Below are 22034 nucleotides of genomic sequence, written 5' to 3'. Positions count from 1 at the left end.
AACTGAGCTTAGGTGGAGGGATTCTTGCTACTATGTGGTCTTTATAATAAAATATTCCTGCAGCTTTAAAATTAGAGAGTCAGAATAGCAGCAAAAGAAAAAAATTATGCTGGCGGGTAATAACCATTTTGTCAGTAATAGAGGGGAAAAGGAGTGTTTACCAAACTAGATCTTTCCAGAATTGCCCTACATCTGACCTTTGGGAGAAAGGCAGAAAGCTGTTGCTAGTGTCTCAGCAAATCTGTAGGATTGGTTGTGCAGCGAGCATGAGTGTGTGTGGGGGATTGGGGGATGAGTTCTTCCCAGCACTCAGAACACTGACTAGGTACCGTGAAGCGTGAGCTTTGTTTGTCCCAGGGTTGCACATGGAAATGTACTTATTAGAAATTCTAAAATTAATTCCTTTTATTTTTCTTTCAGCCTTTCTGTAGAAAACATTTATATGTAAATGCATAATGGAGAAGTTTTCAGTGAGATTTCTGTCCACTGAATAGTCAAATGTATTGCTGTTTGCATTTATTTATGGCTTAGAGGGAAATTTAATTATCAATGCTATTCATTACTTTTGTTTTTAGTAATCACTATAAAAAGTTCCCTCAGATGTCATCATATCAGAGGATGCTAGTGCACAGAGTGGCAGCTTATTTTGGAATGGATCACAATGTGGATCAGACTGGAAAATCTGTAATTATCAACAAGACCAGCAATACAAGAATGTAAGTAACAGTGCTGTTGCGTTTTTCCTTGTTCCCTTTCTCAAGACAGGAGCTGGTTTGTACCATGACTGCATGGTGTAATTTTTATATTTATATAAATTTTTGTTTGTTTTTGTGGCAGCAGTGCTGTTTATTGTTTTCCAGGTTGGGAAGGGAGGACAGGGCTCTCATGGTGAGGTTATCTAAGGCTGTAAAGAGACATGAGGAGAAATCAACCTAACTGATTTCTTGCAAGAAAACAGTATCTTGGAATGTCACTTGTCCTGATTCCTTAGTGCCACCACTTTGCCACAGAAGTGAGCTCTTTGCTTTGCAAGTCACCTGATACCATACAGCTACATCCCAAAGAGCCCAAACATATCTGGAAGATTGCCTCTTTCCTTGTTCTGGCTCTGCCTGCTTCAAGAGTCATTTTCTGCCCAGCCTGATAATTTAGAATTTGGTTTCCCTCTGCTGCCTGCCACCATTCATTCCCTTTTTTTCTCCTCCCATCCCGGTTCCACTTTATTTTCCCTTCAAATCTCACTGTTTGACTACAGTGTTTCTGTGAAATAAAAGTTCCTTCTGATGGTTCAAATGCATTGCAAAATTCCTGTCAGGTTAAACCTGTTCTGGCGTAAGTTCTGTGCCTCTCCATTACCTGGTTAAAGCTCTGTAAGGCAAAACTATTGAGCTAACCAAAACTCGATTTGAGCTGCAGTGATGTGCCCGTGCCTAATCACCATCACTTTTCCTGCCAAGTGCCATGTGTGTTAAACATAGACTTCCTGTCCCTCTTTACCTATGAGCTACATAATGAAGAGGAAGTAATTACAGCTGGGTAATGAAGTTTTGGTATCTGGTATTGGAACAGGAAAGCCCCATTTGAAAATTGTATACTTCCTGTATTCGATTAGTAGGAGAAATCTAAACATTTGTTTTATTTATATATCCAGTAGCTAGGTGATTTATTTATATCCAATTGCAGAGAGCCAACTCAGCTTATTCTGATTCTGTCACTACCAAATTCTTCAAGATCAATACACATTGGTTATTTGCTTTTTCACTCAGCCCTAAAAGTCTACTACTATGTGAACATAGTAAATTTAAGATAATGGCAATTTATTTTAGATCCTTTTCCTGGGCTGTCCCTGGGATACTTGGATATCTGTGAAACTTGGGCATTAATGTTTTTAAAGGTTTGAGTAAAGCATACACTAACAGTTTGATTTTCAGAAGTCAAGAGAATTACAGTAGCTGGATAAAACACTCAGGCTTAGCCTCAGGGTCTGATAATACCTGCTACCTACAAAGGCTATCTTAGGTTTTGAATAAGAAAAAGCTTGGTATGCAGCAATCTGGTGTTCAGTTTAGAGCTGAAAATGAGTCCCCTCTTAAACAGAGCACAATCAGTCATATTTGAATGCTCTTTAGGCATTCCTCTCTCTTTTACAGTCCTCCCTTTTCCCTTCCCATCTATGTCACTGGTGTAGTGCACCAACTGCTTTACATCTTTCCTTGCAGCATTTCCTTCTCCTAGTTGATTTGATAATAGAATAATACTAACACATTAATAGCTGTAAGTGCCTTGCTCTGTTGTGTGGCTTTCATCTCACAGATGGGTAGCCCTAGAAGTACTGTTGGAAATGCTTACATTATGCTTCTGGAGAGGACACTGAAACCTTCTTCAACAGTCAGAGTTTTATCTGAGCACTCTGGTGAAGCTGTGGCTTCATGCGTGGTGGGAGTGAGCAAGCAAGGCCATTTGCTAGGTATGAACTGACCTTCTTGCAAGCTCAACAGGCAGGATCTTGTAGGGATATAACAGATCAAATGGCCTCTTCAGCTGTGCTCTTGCAGACTGGAGGTGAGGCCATTAAAGATTTTTGCTGACACCATTCCTGTCTAGATATTCCAGAAATAAACACAGGGTTTTGCCCCTCTGTTGACTGTAAGTACAGCTGTTTTGTGAGCACCACACAAGCCACAAACTGCTGCTTTCTTCCCTCTTCAATGATTTGGTAGTAGGTAACTGGATTATATGAAGTTTGTATTGCCTTGTGGTTCTTCCAGTGTGTTATTTACATTATTTTGATATTACCATAAAATAAAGCTTTTGTGAAGTGGCTGTTTCTTTTCATAACTGGAGATGACATGTTTTTTTAAAACATCCCTGGCTCTGACAAAAAATAGTTTGTTATTATCTGTTATTATCTGGCATGAATAAGGGCTGATGAGATTTTATTATCCTCAGCAAATATTGTGTATGTTCCACATCTGAAAGCGTCTAATGTGATTTCATATGTTCTGCATTTCACTGCTCTCAGAGGAGACAGTTTTGTGCAGTTTCAAGTCAACACCAAATACTGGGAATGTGTTGACTCTATTAATTACTACTTGGACAGTATCCAGAATACTAGAGAATCTGAAGAGTGTCTGAAATGCTGTTCAGCGTGGTTATGTTGTGCTGTAAGCCTAAGGCTTGATGGCTTCATGTGAATTTATGGAGAGGACCCCACAGACAGATGTTCTAAAGATTTGCATTTTGGCAATAAATTATCTCTTTATGGCACGTTGTTTCCAAACTACTTTAGCTACTACTGTGGAGGGAGAAGAATATTCTTACATACTCAGGAATTAATAAATTCTGCACTGGCTGTGACTTCTGTGTATGTGTGCTTGTTTGAGAGGAACATGTGACTCTGCAGTGTTGCCCTGTGGGCTTGCATAAGCACCTTGTGTTTATTTCTTTGACTGAGTGAGGGTTCATGTCACATCTATGCTCCCTCTTGCAGGAGATGAGTTCTTCCCTGGCCTCAGGCAGTGAGGTGCATTATTCCTGTTCAGCAGAGACCTCCCATGCTCACTGCCTGCAGGTGCTTGGAGGTGCAAGTGTCAAAAGAGTTAATGGTTTTGAGATGTAAGAGCTGTTTGGAAACCCTGGTATCAGTGTTCCTTATGGGTGCCTCGGAAAGGACTAGTGTGTGACAGTCAGGGGATGAGCATATGAATGAAGCAAATCAGGGCATTTGCTTCCTGTCATCAATTGGCTGGTTTAGGGCAATGTGGATCCACTTTTGTGTACCTATGCCTGCAAAGTACCTACTTTATGAGGGTTTGGAATGTGAGAAAGTGTTTATTGAAGAAGTTGTAGCTGGAGGGAGGGCTGCGACTTCTGTTAATCCATGCTGCTTTGCATAGAGGGGAAAAAAGGTGGTAAAAATTCATTAGGATCTGAATCTCTGTGAGTGCAATCCTGCAGCTTTCATGAACTCTCAGTGAAATCTCTCTTAAAAATACAGTCAGACAATATTGGCAGTTTTTCAGGCTGAAGAGTATTTATAATGAAGAGCTTACTCTAAGAATCTAAAATGCTTTTTTTTCTTTAATTTTATTGGAATGTGAATAAAGCCTGCTGTTTTCAATGGTTTTTTTTAAGAAATTAAATTTTAAAAGACAGTGAGGACCTCAGCTGCCTAAGTGTTTATTGACCTTTATAAAGTTAAGTCTCTGTACTCTAGCTTTCATTAGAGAATAGTGGATTTTCAAAACCAATTTTCTTTTTATATGAGTTTTGAAATTAAAAGTGCTTGCAAAGTCCTGCCTAACTAAATCATCCAATTTTTGAAATCTTATTCTCAGCAGTATATATGAGAAAAATTGATTAGAAAATTAAGGAGGATTTTGTTGTTATATTGTTTTTATAGTCGAAGAACTCAAATACTACTTAAAATGGGAAGTCTGCCTTGCTTGGTATGCAACTGCTCTTGTGTCACCATTCTAATGTATATTTGTCTGTCATCTGTGTCTGCCTGTCATCTATCTAAAGATACACAGAAATATAGGGGGAACTTAGGAAAGTGAAATTTGATATAAAGAGAAGTTTGGAATTGAGGCAATATGTTAGACATGGCATCCCTTTTTGGAGGCAAAAAATGTGTACATACTCCCTTCTGTTCTGCATATTCCGCATAATTCCTGTCAAACAACTGGAAGTACTTAAAGGTTTCTTGCAGACCTATTAACATTGTGAACTGTATCAGTTCAGTCAGATTCATTGATTTGGTTATCTGTAGCTAGGTGGAGAAATGTAGGGGAAACATATTTGGTGTGCTTGGTAAATTGAAAGGGTTTTCATTTGGTTGAGATCATCAGCCATGTGACAAGCATGTCTGTACCACAGCCCACACATGCATTCATGTACTTGTTTTATATAAATGTGAGTGGCAAGGCTCATCAGAATTGATAAGGTAGGATGATTATGATCTATAATGCTGTGTTTAGACATTTTAATATATTCTGAGGGTGTAACATAGCTATTATGAACTTCATACCGATTCTCACATCCTCAGTTCTGACTGTTTTGTTTTTCAGGAGTGTTGTGAGTTATGATCCTTGTGATGCATGGGTTTTTTTCCTCTGTTAATATTGCTGACTCAGTTGGGCTGTGTTTTGTTGCCTTTGAGATGCTCCAAAAACTTGAAGAAATATTATTTGTTATGTGCATTACAGGGGTTCCTTACGATCTAGAAATGAACTGTATCAGCAGAAGGAGACATAATGTTCAAGTTGTACTTTGAATAACCTGCAAAGCTTTTGTAGTTTGTCATACAATCTGTGTTATTCTGCCTCCTCTGTGTAAGAGTGGTTTGAATCAAAAGCAAAGAAGAGAAGTTCTTGTTTAATTTCTGTTGTGTATTCACTGAGTGATGTTGCTGTAGATAACATCTATATTAGTAGACGTGCACTGTAACAATTTCACCATCTTCAGAGTCTGAACTTTTGTACAGGATCCTACAGGCATGTCAATATAATGGCATTCACTGAATATAGCAATTTCAATGCAGAATCAATTCTAGAATTGATTTTGCCCAAGGCTGAAGTGCCAAGAAGACTTCCTTGGGATACCAAGTGTTACAGCCTTTGGAGCATGCAGAAACGTATGCCTTTCCCCTTGACTTAATAAGGTATTCAATGTAAATGACTTTAATTTCTTTAAGCGATTGTTTGGGTGGGACATTTTAGCAATACAGGAGCAGTGACAAATGTATACCTGAAAGTGTAGTTTTGTTACCCTTCTTGTTGTAAACCAGAATAGTTATCTTGCAAATGGTTTGCTTGAATCCCATCTGCATTTAAGCACCTTATGCTATTCTTTATAATCATATATATACACTGAGACGAATGATCTCATGAGATCAGAATTGCTTTTATGACCCGCATGATGCATGAAAACATACATGAACACCCTTATTTCTGCTTTCATTATTTTAATTGGAGTCTGGCATTGCATTTTTTTCTTCAAGGGGCTATGGAGTCAGAGGACCTTGTTTTCCTGTTGTACTTACCTCTTTTCCATCTTTGCAGAATGGTTACTCCTTGACTACTAAGAAATAAACAGAAACTGGATGTAGCCAGATGACCCCTCTGGTTTACAAGTGCTGTTGCTCAGTCAATATTATGACATTCTCTGCTACAAACGTGTAGAGAAATAAAAGAGTGTGCAGTAGATGTATGCAACTGAAACAAAGAAACTGTGTTGCTGAGAAATAACACTGTAATTGGCTGACACATTTTGGTTTAAGATGAACTGATATGTGATGTGACTAATAATTTAGTAAGAACATCAATAAAAGAATAATATATAATAAAAACTTCGAGGTTATGTAGCTACATTGTAATGTGTACATTTAAGTAACAGATTACATTGGTTTTCCTGGATTTGAGGGTTTTTTCATATGAAAATAATCAGTTTAATTCAGTCAGTTCAATTATTAATTCAATTATTAACATGATTAGAAAAAATTGTTTATTTTGTTAATGATAGTTGAATTAGGACAGCCTTCTATTTTCAGCAAGCACTCTGTAATTTTAGTAATATTTCTCTTTTGCACGAAAGAGTCAGATGAAAAAATATAGATACATGGTACACTTGAAGTTGAGTTGAATTTGACCCTTAAATACTGCCTTCATTCTTTCTTCAGTGTGAACTGTATACTGGACCCATAAGATATTACTTATTCTGTAAATGAGATGTTAGGGTTAATGAACCAGTTCTAATAGTTCCCATATTAAATTTTCATCTAATGTAATTTATTAAAACTAAATTGTTTATAGTGAAGGTGGACATGTGCTTTTTACAGCTGTTCTATACTGTGATGAAATACCAGTTATGTGTTAATCAGAAGATATCTATGGTATATCTTCTTCTATTTTTTTTCTTTTTAATCTTGTTAATCCACACCACTTAATAGTATAAGTTTTATTAAACCTAGAAGGTTACTGTCACCTGCTCTGTGTGGGTAGATGGAAGGTTGCCCAGGAAGGGAGTGCTATGGAATAGCAAGTAGGTAATTTGGTTGAAGGAAGCTCTTTCTTGCATGAGTAATTAATCCTTATGCTTGTTCAAGCACTCATTAATCAAGGTGCTGTTTGGTCACCTATGCTTTCATATCACTAGGGAGAGATCTGGAAATCTGAGATGACCCCCTGTGCTTTCCTCAGAGGTAACAGTGCATCCATAGCAGGTGAAGTAATGGCTTTATGTCTGAGCATTTCAGGAAAAAGGTATTGAAATTTGAGCAAGTAAATTTTAGAGGAGGTTTAGATTGGTTATGTAATTGTCTTTTGCAATATTCTGTAGCCTGCCACATTTTTAAGACAGGAAATCGGACTCATAGAAATCTAAAAAGTATTATGAGTTTGGAGAAGTCTTTGTCCATTGTTTCAGCTTGCTGTTTCCAGGGTAGCCTTGTGAGGCTGTGTTTGACAGTTTATTAGAAAGAGGCCCTCTTCTTCAGGCCAGTGATTGTTCAGAGTATGCCTTCTGATCCATGAGTCTTCCTGCTAGAGTTGGCAAAAATGTTTGTGGCGTGGAGCAGAAGTCAGAACAAGAATTTGTTATGGTAATAATGTGTATATGTGAGGCATTTCAAGACGACTGATAGTTTCTTTGTTAGCCTGCTGGTTTTTGGTGAACTATCTTCAAATCTTCAGCAGTCTTCAAATCTTGATTTTGCTTCCTTTTTCTCTATCTCTTGCATGTTAATTTTTGAACTTCTGAAATAGAAAAGTGTAATTTTACATAGATCACAGCCGTAATGCAACACTGTAATTTTCAGCCACTTACAGAATATGCCACATCCTTTAAATCAGATATTAATGAATTCCATAATAAACTGTGCTACCACTTTTGAGCCTCTATTAGCTGGAAATAAATTGGCACTGTGCAAGATGTTCAGTCTCAGTAGACACCCTGAATATCAAGAATTAAATCCAACAGGGGAGAAAGCAGCAGAAGCAGGTCCCTCAGTAAAAAAATAATCTTAGTTTGATCACAGGACGACAGCAGAGCATTTTGAAGCTCCTAAAATGGTCTCTGCCTGAGAGGGGACATTGTGCTTCTGCCCCATCTATCAGAAGAGCTGGTATTTGCATGTGCCCTTTGCCTACAGACTTCTCCCCTGTGTTCAAAGCCTGTGTTCTGGCTCAGGGATACTGGGCAAAATGTTGATGTTTGTACTCAAGCAGATGCTCAGGGAGCCCAGTACTGTTTTTGCATCCATATCTTAAAACAGGTTGATTTTCTGGAAATAAGTTTAGGAAAGCTTATGAGGGTCGTGAATTGTGCAGTGATACCGCAACATTAAATTGAGGTTTTTAAGTACTATATCTTTGAAATCCCTCAGGATCTGGTCCCCTGCTTGGTCCACACACAGCATAATTTGGCATGAAAAAGATTTCTGTAGCATCTTGATGGATGGGCAAAGGTGACATAATAAAACCTCATAGTCACTGAAGGAAAAATGCTTCCATGAAGCGTTCCTGCCTCTTTTCTTCAGCCTTTCCAGACTTATTAGCAACCCCAATTAGAGGGGAAGAATGCCTGTGAAACTAACCTGTTTAATAATTGCTAACATGTTTAGAGGCCAGCTGCTGTTCTGAAAAAAATTATAAAGAATGTATGGTCTTATACTGGGGAAAATGTAGCATTTGGTTTTTGTAGATTCCCCCCGCCTTGTTCGACAGAGAAGGCAGCACGTTGAAGAACCGAAGAACCATCTTGTACAGGATTGATTTTTCTTTTATAGCTTTCAATGTGCTTTTACCATCATAACAGAAATTCTTAGTGACTCATATGATAAAAGCAGCAATCTGCTAATGAGACATTTACCTTCAAATGCTTGCAATGCCATATTGAGTGGTTTTAAGTTGTGATAAACTGCACTGTACTTTAACAATTATCTATATTTAAATTCCCATTCTAGCTTTTTGAAACCAATGCTTTAGCATCCATCAGCCCCTAAATATATGAAACGTATTTGAAGGGTGTAATTTTGGGCCCTCATTCTTGAAGGATGTTGTTCTGATAGAATTTAATCTGCTAGTTTAAACTGACGGGATAGAAAAGGCTGGAGTGTCTTTTTCACTAAGTTGGGTGATGAACCTTTTGACAGTGATGATATTTGTTTCCATGGTCTGTAAATTCTCTAACTTCCAGAGTAGGTTCCTCTGCTTCCAGGGTCAAAACAGGCATTTGTACTGCAGATAGTATAGAGTTTTGCCCCTCAAGGTGTAAAGCAAAGAGACAGTAATGCTTCCATGGTTTTACTAGGGTAGTAATGCAGAACCCTAGAGGAGCCTTCAGCCTAAAACCAAAAAAACACATAGCAGGCAGATACAGAAAATACTCACAAATTAGCACAGCAGGGAAGGTCACCATACTGTGTCACAGCATGCCTTCAAAATAGAGGCCAACGTGATGTTGGACTGAGCAATCCATTTAATTAAAGACAAGTGTAAATAACAAGAAAACACTGTTGAACCATCAGAGCGCCTGCATAAGAGTGGCCCAAATCTTAACAACTTCTTTGAATTCTGTCTGCAGCAATGACTCTCTCCAGCTCTTGCTACTCAGTGGCTTTCCTCCTGGCATCCTTCTGTAAGACCCTTTTTGTCAGTTTTTCATTTTGTTTGCCAGATGGTGATTCTGAGAGTACCCAAGGTAGTGTTTTTCCCTTCCCTAGCCCCATTACCCTACCTGTTTTTTGTTTCTTGTTGCCATTTATTCAGGGGAGGAATATTAACCTGCTGCACCATGTAATATGCATTAAATGAACATTGCATTGCAAATGCAAAGTTCAGGTTTTTTGAGCTCCTGCCCATCTCAGTGATCTCCCCTTTTGAACTTGCATTTCTGTGTGGAGCTCTTTTAGACAGCTGCCTGGCTATTACCTGTGAGGCTTTTGCAGATGACATACACTAAGTGCTTGCTAGATTTTTTAACTGCATCAGGCACTATAATGGCAAACCCATCTTTTCCACACATGGTGAGGCTGCTGCTTCTTTTGAAAGGTTTCTTGCAACAGCCTGTGTGCTGTGGGGCTGTCAGAAACATATGCCTCATAATAAAGATCTATGTGCTGTATAGAAGTCAGCCCTGACAATACCAGACTGTTTGTGAGCTGTGCTGATACAGTGACTAAGTCTTCAGAATTGTAACATTCAAAGCTCTTGCTTGTCTCTTTCCATTTGTCCTTTTGGTGTGGAGTCTGTGCTTCCTGACTCTTAGACAGCTATTTCAGAGCTAATTAACTTATTTTAAATGAGTGCAGGCTTTTTTTTCCCGCCTAGTATTTAATTTCTTATCTCCTGTGCAAATAGAGGTCTGTGAAACTGCATTAGTTTGCTTGGCAGACTCAAGGAAATTCCCTGTTACTTTCCTTAGTCGGTGTATCATAATAGCTATTACCATTTTGCAATATGTTTTTAAAATCTGTAATTTGATTAAATAGTGAATACCAGGTTAAGGTAGTTAGGGCTTGGGGTTTTTTCATTACCACTTACAAGGGCTGACTCAGAATCAAAAGCATTAAATGAGCATGTAATGGGGAATTCTCCTTAAAGAGTCCGTGTGAAAAATATGCTTGAGGGATGAGCTCCGTTTTCTGTCATCCAGAGATAAATTCAGAGGAACTCTTCTACTGAAGTGAATGGAAGTAGCTCACATTGAAGTCACCATAATGATAGAAAAGAAAAAAAAATTGTCTAATGCCATCAAAATCTTCTTTCTTTTTTTCCCTTCCTGACACACATAAATACTTTGCTGCTTACTCCAGCTTTACCATTTCAAAAATGCAAAGTTAATTGTAAGGAATGAGTCCAGAAAAGTGCCTTTGGGGCCTTGCTTAAGTAAGGACTGCCCATAGCTTTTAAGGAACTATAACATCAGAAGGGAAAATGGCCAACTTATAAAAGAAACAACAGACCCAAAAACCATCTAAAAGGTATTGATGGAGGTTTGCTCTGCTATGGACCTTTTTACTGTATAACTGATTGTTTCACAAAATGACAGCATGGTTAAGGATGGAAGGATTCTGGAAGTCCTCTTTTCCAATTCCTGGTCAAGCAGCACTGCCTGGACCCAGTGGCCCAAGACCATGTCCAGGACCATCCCTTGCCCTGTCTGGCCAGCCTGTGACAGTGTTTGGTCACCCTCACAATGAAATAATTCCAAGCACAGAAACAAGAAACTTATCTTGAAGTGACCATTACAGTATTCTACCAACACAGAAGTGAGGCTGAAAGATTTGGCATGATCATTGGCTGCCTGGGAAGAAGCACAGCCACAAGAAAGGGGGACGCAGTATTGCCATGAGATTTTACCTGGGTACTCCCCACAGGTCTGGACCTGATATTGCACACAAATATGTAGAAGTGCTCCTGAGCCAGGGAAAAACACTGGATAGTAGGGTTAATGATGCCTGTTACATACTGTGTCTGGCCTTTGGTTAAACTGATCACTTGACAAAAAGTGATCTCTTTTTACTGTGGGGAAAAAAAAAAACACAAAAACACGAGATTAGGAAACAGTGTAAAGTGATGGGAGCAGACTTTGCAGAAGTTTACAGATGCTCAGAGAGTTTTGGGAAGCTTTTAACAGTGAAATGTTTGGGTGCTGCAGGACACCTACTGAAGCTGGCTACCTGGAGATATGCTGGTGGCACCTACTTGAATATCATGGTGCCACCTTTCTAGGCAGGATGGAGAGGAGAGGCTGTCTTGGCTGCTGAAAGGGCCGGTGCTTTCTGGCAGGTCTGGGAGTGACAAGGGGACTGTGCAGCTCCCTGAGGATTCACTAAGTTACTCTCAGGTCCAGTCTTCGTTAAACATTCGTAGTGTCTGATCAAAAGCTTTACAGGGAAGCAAGAAATAGTTCTACATTTTGTTCAGAACCACATTGCCAGAAAGGTGACTAAGCTACCTGACAACTGTTAGGAGCTATGAAATTAATTCATATGCAGTTGTGGTCTTGTGAAGTTGCATTTTCAGGGCACAGATGTTTTGCTTCCACCCCTATCGTCAAGTTGTAAAAATTTGAATGATCAAAAGGTTATATTAGAGAAAACCAAAACAAAGAAAAAAACACACCAGACTTCACATCTTTTTAGCCTGTGTGCTTTTCCGCTCCCTGTATGTTGGTTTCTGAGCCTTTAAGGTATAACTGGGTTATACTTTTTGGCTTTCTCATTAGAGTCCTCAAATTACAAAAAATCCCATTGATTTAAAAGGTACTTCCTCCTTAAACTTCTTTTTCTGGAGTAGTAGGCTTTGAGATTCTCAAGTGGTACATGAATTCCCTGGGGGGTAAATTAAATACTGAAAGGGCTAAATGAAATCTTGTCTTACAGGTAGATAGCATTGCTTGTAGGCAAATATTTGCATATCTTTTGTCTTGCAGATGGCTCTTACTAAGTAGATGGGTGTACTATTATCCATGGTCAACCCACCTGTAAAGTACAGGTATTGTAGGTTGTTTTTTATGTGATTTCTAATTTTTTTTGAAGATCCCTAAACAGTGATGAGTAGAGTTAGTGATGATGCCTTCCGAAGTTCTCAATGTCTCTTCAAAAAGGCTGTGCAAGTCCCATTTTTAAAATTACACAATTTTTTTTTTTTTAGGATTTGATGACAAAATTTAGGTATCCAGTGTGGTAATAGTGAGAAAGTTCCTGATTTTTTTTTATGGGTTTGTAGTAATAATAATAATTGTAAACCTTGCTTTGATGTCAGTAAGAACTTAGTTCACACCATACTAAAAATAATCTTGATAAATTCACTCCCTTAAATGCATGAACACAATCTGATAAATTGTGCTGAATACTAGTAGCAGTATCAGCTAAAAAAGCTAAACATGATTGTTATTAATTTAGGACTCACATTAATTCACTTAATCTGCTGTATTATTGTAATTATATAGTGCACGACATTACATCTTACACAAAATTGTGCATTATTTTCCTTGTTTTAAGCAGTTGATTCACCTTCAAATTCATAAACTAATGTAACAGATCTCCCCGGAATAACCACAATGTCTCTGGTTCCTTACAGCAAATGCATTATGCTGTTACAGGGAACTTTATAGCTGGGAATGTGGAGTTTACACTGGCTTCCATCCGTGGAACAGACCAAAACCATTTCAAAGTCAACCTGTTCTCTACCCAAGTGATTCTGAGCATTTGGTTTCACTTACTGGTTTTAAATGTTGTTTGCCATCTGTATCTACTAATAATTTATTTGTACAATAGATGATGAAAAAGAAAATGCAGTTGACAGTATTAAAGAGAAAAACACAAGCACATTTGTGAATATCTTCTTTAAAATAGTCTGCATTTCTTTCTACTGATGATTTTCAGTGTTTGAGGGAGGCCAAGACTGTCACATGACAGTCTTCCTTCAGGCTTTGCCTCCCTATGAACTGAGCTATTGTATTTGCTGGGAATGCCCAGCAAAGGCAGGAATGATGAATCTGACTCCATGTTCTCAGAAGGCTAATTTATTACTTCATAAGATTATATTATATATTAAAGAATACTATACTAAACTAAAGAATACAGAAAGGATACTTCCTAAATGCTAAAAAGATAATAATGAAAACTCATTACTACTTCCAGAGTCTCGACGCAGCTTGGCCCTGATTGGCCAAAGAGCGAAAACAAGTCACATGAAACCAATGAAACAATCACCTGTGGGTAAACAATCCCCAAACACATTCCACATGAGCAAAACAGAGGAGAAGCAAATGAGATAAGAATTGTTTTCCTTTTATCTGAGGCTTCTCAGCTTCCCAGAAGAAAAATCCTGGGCAAAGGGATTTTTGCAGAGAATGTGAATGCTACACTGAGCTGGTCCAGGTCTTTTCAACCTTGTTGGTAGCCGTGGCCCAGAGCTGCAGAGGTGGCTGAGAGGGGTAGATATTCTCATGGTGCTGAAGGTACCCTAGTGCTCCAGAGTGCTCTGCACATTTGCAGAGTCTCTCTGCCCGTGTAAATTTCTTTTCATGACTGGAGATTTATCACCTACTGGGCTTGTAGATTAGTTTTATTAACAGGCACATACAGAATCATTAATTTTGAGTTGTGGTTTGATCTTATATTTTTCTCTTATGATAAACAGAAATATTTTATAAATGGTAAATGAAGTGAGCATGGGATTTAAAGTTTAAAATAATGCTATGAAGTGTGAAAATCATGTTATTGTTTAAATAAGTTAGTAACTGGAGGAGACATTTTTTTCAAACTTTTTTCAAGCTTTTTTCTCTGATTTTTTTTCTTTCTAATGACTTCTCCCCTGAATTTTAAAATTTATTTTTCTTTGCAAATGGTTTATTAGATGTTAAATTGATAGTTTACAGCCCTAAATGTTACACTGATGGTACAACCACAGAAATTTGGTTTGTGCTTTAGGATGTACAACCAGAAAAATAACAATTCTCAGATAGTCCTGTGAAAGCACAACATTTGAGTGAAGGAATCTTCATTTCTGGCTGTGCAGGCATAACGCTCATTAATGGGAGCAAAGGGATAACAACCCACCTAGCAATCCACTAATGGGGCTTTGTAGCCTTTCTGTTTATGAGGAAACATAATGAATGACTCATTAGATTATGAAACTACTATGCAGAGACCATGGTCCTCTGGGTTTTTCCTAAAGAAGGCTAGTAAAGCATCCAGTGAATCTAGTGACTTGGGCCCCATAGCTATGGATGGTGGTCAGAGGCTTATTGAATTGTCAAAATCTGTGGAAACTGGGATATAGTGTGTTTTGTTCCTTGTCACAAAAATGCAAATTGTGGGCAGAAGTAGAAGTGCTCAAAATTCATTAAGAAAGAGAGGTAGGATAGCTGGTGTGCCTTACTATTGAATTTCTTACAATTTATTACAAATGTTTCCTGTATATCTGACAATGAATTGTTATGGACTCCAATTTTGGCGTGAATGTGTGCTGTATTTTGATTTAAAATCCATAACACTGTAACAACAAAATGGTTGCTGATTTATGCTTCTGGTTTAATTTTCTGTTTTGAAATAAGATAAAGATGAGAGGTTTTTTTAAAGGTTGTAGAGGACTCTTATTTGCAAAAGCACTTCTTTAAATTCTGCCTTTTGATTTCTTCAGCATTGCTTGCGTTGATGTCAGCAGAAGCTTCATGTCTTGTTTGTGTAGGTATCTAGACATGAGCATCTCCTACCGCCACTGCAGTTGGCAGCTCTTTCAGCACTGAGAACAAGGCTTGCGTTCCCTGACAAATCTCACAGTGTATTGCTGCTTTTAAAACACAGTTTGTGCAGTAATAGCCACTCAGTCGGGTGATGGCAACATATGAATGTGAGCTCAGTTCTTGAGACCATTGGTCACCCTATTGATGGGGTTGGGCTTAAGACTCTGCGGGTTTAAACACTGCAGGCTTAAAACAGGCTCAAACACCACTCTGGGAATGGTGCAGGCTGGAGGAGCTGCGAGGCATTGTCCGTGACCAACTTGGTCACAAAAGTTGCTTCTTAAAGTTCTCTTTTTGCACAAGGTGGGGTGATATAAGATACTGCTTTTTGCACAAGGTGAGAACATGAAATGGCATCATGACATAAACCTGAAAATGCTGAGCCAAAACCTTGAGGTTTGACTTAATAAGTAAATAAGTAAATGAGTTTAAATCAGTGAACTAATTGATGCTCTATGATTGTTCTAGAGTATTTTTCCCACTTAGTGGTGATGAGATAAAATTTTCTTTAAGCAAAACATTATCAGTCCCTCCCTTTACTGGTTTTGCTTACCAGGAATGAGGAAACTCTTGGGTGTCTGGTTTTGGTTTTGTGTTTTTTATGATTCCTACCAGTTTTTTCATTGCTTTTCAAGATGGATAGGCCTCACTAAGTGGCAGTGTTTCCAGAGATCCCAGCTACTGAAGGAAGCAAATTAACATACAATATGGTAATTTGTTTTCTCTGTCCTTCAGTCACAGGGAGGAGAGTGTAAATATTTCAGTGACTGAGACTTTGGATTCCCATTCCTTGCTACACAACAACAACAACAAAAGCTATTTATAGCAATAACAGTTAGCATCGGTACAGCAGCCTCAGACAGCTATAGGCACCATCTCACAAATGTTAACTGCTTTTGCACTAAATGCCTGTGTGAAAACAAAGAGCACTGAGAGATAAAGATCAAAGCAAAACCAAAAGAAAGATTTTTTTATTGCTATGTTTTACTTTGCTGGCAGACCAGAGCAAAGGTTTTCTGAACATTTAAAAGATGAAAAATGTGAAGAATCCCAGAAGCGATTTATCTTGAAGCGAGATAACTCTAGTATTGATAAAGAAGACAATCAGGTTGGTTTTCGGTTCGAGAGTTGCTGAAATTTGTTCTGTTTTTGAAGGTGGGCTGACTGATGTTATTGTTGTTCTTTTGTTGTTGCTCTCCTCCTCCCCTGCCCTCCTGCCCCTCCCCGCCTCCTTTGGCACACATACCACCATGGGTGGCTCCAAGCCCCAGCGTGGCCGCTTCAGCCGTGGCAGTGTGTGGGTCTGCATGGGTGGCTTGCTTGGCGCAGGACTTGCTGCATGTCCACGGGAGGGGGAATGCCTGTGGCTCTGGGCTGTGTGGAAGGCTGTGTCAGTCGCATTCCTGAATGTCTTGCCTAACTATGGCAGTTGCTACGCTCTCTGTAGCTTCCTTCTTCTGTTATACCCATTCAGAGTTGGATTTCAGTATGGACCAGTGATGAACTGATGCAGCCCAAAAAGGAAAGAGGGGAAAAAAAAGTGTAAAAAAAAAAAAGTAAAAAAGCCCCAAGATGTGATGGTGAGGTCAGGTTGATTTTTTTTTTTTAACCATCCTAAATTATGTTTTGACCAAAAATAAGTGAGGTCAGTCTTTTACTTCCCTTCCTCCTCCTGTGCCCTCACCACCTTTTACTGTCTGTGTAATTTACTTGCTTGTGCATGTACTGTGGCAGACGTTCCCCCCTGTATTGCCTGTGCCATAACACTACATTAACTTAGGTGAGCTTGATGAGTAGGGGAGCGCCAGGGAAATGTGTTTGTGCTGCCTTTAAAAGCGGGTGTTGTGCTGTTTCAATCCAGTGCAAGCTGTGTATGTGGAATAGATTAACAAAAAAAAAATCTGAAATGGTTCTGATGTGATTTGCTTTTATGAGAAAATTCTCACAGGTAAGAGGACAGCATATGCTTTCTTTGCTAGGGCTATGTTTGTTCAGGAACCAACCAGTGATTCTCTTGTTGCCACTTTCCTTCATGTTTTCATAAAGGACCGTATTTTTTTTTCCTTTAATTTTTTCACCCTTTTTTCCTTGACTTTCAGTTGTACATGGCAGCCTTGGCAGTTGTGCTGCATACAAGGTGGCTTTGAAACAAACCCCAAGCAATTTCAGGGTGTGGTGACTGTGGGGATCACTCAAAGGAAAGCAGCTTGACCTATCCCACCCTGTCCTGGGGTGCAGGGGTAGAAGGACCAGTCCTTGAAACCCATTTTTCATGAAGCATTTGCCGATGGGGCTCATCTCCTCTCCTTCTTCCCATGGCACAGCCGTTTCCCACACTGTGGTTTACCAAGAGGCAAAAACAGCCCTTCCTTTTCCAGCCAAACTTCAGTAGAGGGTTCCATACAGTGTGAAAATGGTTAAAACTGTTGTGCCGTATATCTGGGACTTCTTTTTGCACACACAGACTTCGTGGGTTTCTTCTAGGATTTACAGTTTAGCTCCAGCAGCCTAGTTACCCTCTTTCTTCCTTGATTTCTTACGTAGCCCACCACTGCCTGCCCTCCTGCTCCTCACAGCTGGTAGGAGAACCAAGAAATGTTAGCATTTGAGAACAATAGTGCTTAGACCCAGTTTTAGGATGGTGGGTCCACAAAAGCTGTGCAGAAAGCCTCATTTTGGCCACCTGCTCAATGAATCTATCTGGGAATCCTTGAGCGCCCAGTCTCACAGGGTTCTTTGTGCAGGAACGACAGCTATCATTTTCGTGCTTCATTTGTTTAAGTGAACATTTATTATTCTCAGCTGACAGTTACTTAATGGCAGTTTTTAACAGCTCAACTTATATAACCCTCCTGGTTTTCTTTCTGCTCAGCAAAACAGAGTTCTTCCATTTAGAGATGACAGACGAAGTAAATCAATTGAAGAGAGAGAAGAGGAGTATCAGAGAGTGAGGGAGAGAATATTTGCACAAGATGTGAGTAGTTATTTTAATTGCCTCTTTAGTGCCATACCTTTGCCGGTAGTCAGACAGTTTTGCCCCCCTCCTCCAACAACACTGCAGCTGGACTTGCCCTGTGGAGCTGGAGGTGACAGGGAAAGCAGATTGGCTCAGGGGGTCTCAGAGGAGTTTTAGAGGTGTGGAGCTTGGCTTCTGGAGAGTGAAGTGATGAGAGTTGCAGGGAGAAAGGTAGAAGAGAGATTAGGCCCAGCATGTTGTCTGGGGTGTGCCTATCCTGTTTCTTTGAATGTTCATGTTCACAAGGCCTAGGTTTATTTCCTTTTTCCTTCTGCTAGCCAAACAGCAGTGATTTAAGTGGACACTCTCAATAATTTCAAATAGCTGTGTTATTTTATATTTCTTTCAAAGTGGATCAAATCTTTATAAGTGTCCTTCTGCAGAGACTCCCTATGTGTTTTGGTTTTTTGGGCCAATGCTGTTGCATCAAGACACTGAGAATAAAAAAAGGGCAGAGGTTAAACATGGAGTTGCATCATTATTTTGAAATGACTGATTAAAGAACTGTACTTCTGCCATCAGAAAGAGTCAGTCATGCTGTTGATGATTATATTCTGAAAGGAATAAAATGAAGCAGACATTAAAATTCTTGCCCTTAACAAAAAATCAGAACTTGCTCAACAAGGTATATTGCTAAGGAAAATACTTAAATCTGAAACATCTGTGCGCAATACCTGATGTTCCTGAAAAAAAGAAGAAAAGCACAATTTGCTATAATACTGTAATGATGAGGTAATGAAAGGAAAATAAAGAAAAAAGTCAGATTTTAATGTTTTATTTCGTATCTCAGTGGGAGTTCTGCCATTTAGGAGGAATATGGGAATAAATCCAATTAAAACTACTTTTGAAAATCATATTGGGCAGTGTCCTTTTAAATTAAAACTGTTCATATGTTGCAGAGCTAATAGTACTATTAGGAATTGCACATGTCCAAGTTGGGTTTTTTGGCAGAATACACTGTATCATTTTAAAGTGTGTGTTGTCTCACTTGCTTCTTAGTAAATAGCTAACTGCATCTAAATGTTTTTAGCCTCAGTTTTTCCTGGCTGAGATGATTCCTGTAAAAGCAGAGGCCTTTCAGTTTCTGTTTTGCTTTCAGCATGTTGGCCTGCTATAAATACTGTCCCAGGCTATACATGGTGGAATTGTCAAGTTGTTCAAGAGCTGTAAAAGCCACTTTGCAACAAGTTTCTTATATGAAATATAAGAGGTTTTGACACATTACAAAAGAGCTTGTGCAAAACAAAAAAGTCTTTGGGTTTTGATGCAGAATTCAGATGAGCCAAAATGCTAAAAATTACCAAATGGAAAGTTATTTCCAAAATAGTCCAGTTTCTATCACAAGCTGCAGCTAGAAATGCCAGGCTGGGAAACAGAGGTGGCTGGAAAAGTGTGCTGAAAGTGGCTCCATAGTATATTGCTGCTGTTACCTTTAGATATTTGAGTTCTAAAAACAGGCAAGTGGAGAGTGTTTGAATTGCCACAGCAGGAGGCTGTTGTGGTTCATTGGGTTGGCATTTTCAAGTGGCAGGACCTAAGTAAAAGTGTGCTTTTTGGCAGACATTTTAAATAGAATTGGAGGGAGTATTTTTAAAGATCAGCAATGTTAGATCTCTCTCCCTCTCTCTCTCATATCCACTCCTTTGCTCTCTCTCTCTGCTATTGCAGGTATTCGTGAGCATCATAGTGCAGTGAATTTCAGCAAGTTGTATTTTTAATGTCAAAGGCAATCTGTGTTTTATCTGAGCTTTTTTGAGTGGAGCACCCCTTGCCAGATACAAGGTGTTTTTAGGATGATGCCAGTGGTTGTGGTGGTGGACAATGTATTTTTTCAATTTTAGGAAAGAGAGAAATGGCTTCCTGTTATAGATAGTCACTAACTGCATGTAAGACTGTGAAGTTTTAAGGCCCTCTGCAGTCATTAATTAATCCAATTCTCCGCAGGTTTGTGTGAGGTAGGTACCTAAGCCTTGTCACTCTGCAAATTACAGATACAGAGAGTCAAAGATGAATTAATCATGTGATATTTTTGTTACCTCTATACTGTTTACACTGCTGTAGTCAAGCCTTTATCAATGCCTTGCTTGTGAATCTTAGCAAATGGATCACAGATACATCACTTCTAGTTAGAGTATGCATGAAGAGAGCTTGCATGGGAGGTCTTCAAAGTGCAGCCATGAAGGTCAAGAGTACTGCCATAACTTGCTGCATCCAGCAGCACCCCCCCCCAAAGATGTTTGAGACACCCAAAACTCTTAAGATAACAGCCCAAAAGTCAGAACTTTAAACAAAATTTATAAGGAAAAGGCAGTCTGGGGACAGAGGCAAAAAATTCCATTCATGTTTCGAGTGATATGAAAAATGTCTTAACCTGGACCCCATATAACAATATAAAGCTTGCCTGTTCTTCCTTTGATCTTGCCGAACTCTAGTTGCACCAGATCTCTTAAATTCAAAGTGGGAAGGTTTTAACAAAATAAGTATGTTCATGAGTAATGCTATCACTGTGATAGTCTTTATGATGATTACTCTAGTATTAGTCAGTTTAAATTATGCTTTCTAGCAGGTTTTCCATCTGCTGTGTTGGCTATTACAAATTTCAACAAGGAGAGCTGGAAGTCTTGCTCCTGTCTCAGCAAGATTGAGAAGCATGTTAGTTTGATATTTTAATAAAAGAATTGTGAAGAAATAAATGGCTAATAAACAAGATCATTCCAGCTCACTGAAATAAGAACTGCAAAGTGCACCTCAGATTTTTCAGGCTGCTAAAAAAAGTAAAAAAAGTGGAGGCTGAGCTCTGTTATGCTCAAAACTGGTTTCAAGGGTTTATTTTTAAATTGCAAAACTTATTTTATTGAAAACTTAGTTTTAAAACAACTTGTGACTTTTACAAATTGTAAACTGGAGCAGAAGACCTGCACTGTCTGGGTCTTTCAGAGAAGTTCCTTGTTTGAACTGCTTTAGTTGCGTTTGAGAAGTTGAAAAGTTACTGCCCAAGAAGGACAAAGAACAACATACAGGAATAAAAAAACATTCTTTCCTGTATGTAGAGAATCCCAAGTGTGTGCATAAATGATACACAATGTTTGGCTTTGAAGCCTGCAGAAAATTGACTGTAAATACTAGAAATCAAATTACATGGGGGAACTTTCATTCTTCAAGGTTAGTGCAATGTATAACCTCATGGGCCAGAGTCACGCTAGGACCATTTAGTGTTCATAAATGCATTCTCTGGGAATCATTCTGTATTCACTGAAAAATGTAGATGTTTTCTTACACAAATGCTAGAATTTCCCATGGTACACATGGAACTTATTAAAGGAAATACACCATGCTCTTTATTTTCTGTTGTCAACTGTAGTGGCTATTTTTCACCAAGGAGTGTTTTCTAAAGAACCAGATCCTTTAGGTACAGTTGGTCACGATTCCTCTAGTTAAGAAAACTCAGAGAATCTTTATCAGTCTCTGATTAAAGAGTGGAACAAAAGAAAGACCTGTAGGCATGGCTTCAGCCTGTTCTGTCCCTCTAGTGTGAAAAGATTAGGAAGAAGAGGACTTAAAATTAATAAAAACCTGTAGGTACTAAAACTCCTGTACTGGTGTACAGAGACTTTCTTTGTGGCTGAGGATGAAATACTTGTTAAAGCATTAGTTGGAAGCCTGAGATCTATCACATCTTATTAACTGACGTGAAAATTATTACCTGTTGATATCCATTGCAGGATATTGCTGCACGTTAATAGTTATCTGTGTTTGCTAATGT

At 38.8% G+C, this 22034-nt stretch overlaps 1 protein-coding gene across 22 annotated transcripts in view; it reads left to right on the top strand.

Moving 5' to 3' along the window:
* The window catches only part of ARPP21 (cAMP regulated phosphoprotein 21), a 197305-nt gene that overhangs the window by 103792 nt on the left and 71479 nt on the right, over positions 1-22034 (top strand). For 14 of the 22 annotated variants that reach the window (XM_059849107.1, XM_059849099.1, XM_059849126.1 and 11 more), the window contains 3 exons: positions 576-716; positions 16255-16363; positions 18128-18229. In XM_059849107.1, the coding sequence (XP_059705090.1) occupies positions 576-716; positions 16255-16363; positions 18128-18229 (352 nt within the window). The remainder of the gene's footprint in view (positions 1-575; positions 717-16254; positions 16364-18127; positions 18230-22034) is intronic. The other 8 variants (XM_059849191.1, XM_059849183.1, XM_059849201.1 and 5 more) reach the window with 2 other exon arrangements.

Source organism: Haemorhous mexicanus, chromosome 1 (genome assembly GCF_027477595.1).
Source record: "Haemorhous mexicanus isolate bHaeMex1 chromosome 1, bHaeMex1.pri, whole genome shotgun sequence".
In the NCBI taxonomy this organism is placed as follows: Eukaryota; Metazoa; Chordata; class Aves; order Passeriformes; family Fringillidae; genus Haemorhous; species Haemorhous mexicanus.
This window is presented reverse-complemented; position numbering and strand designations above follow the sequence as displayed.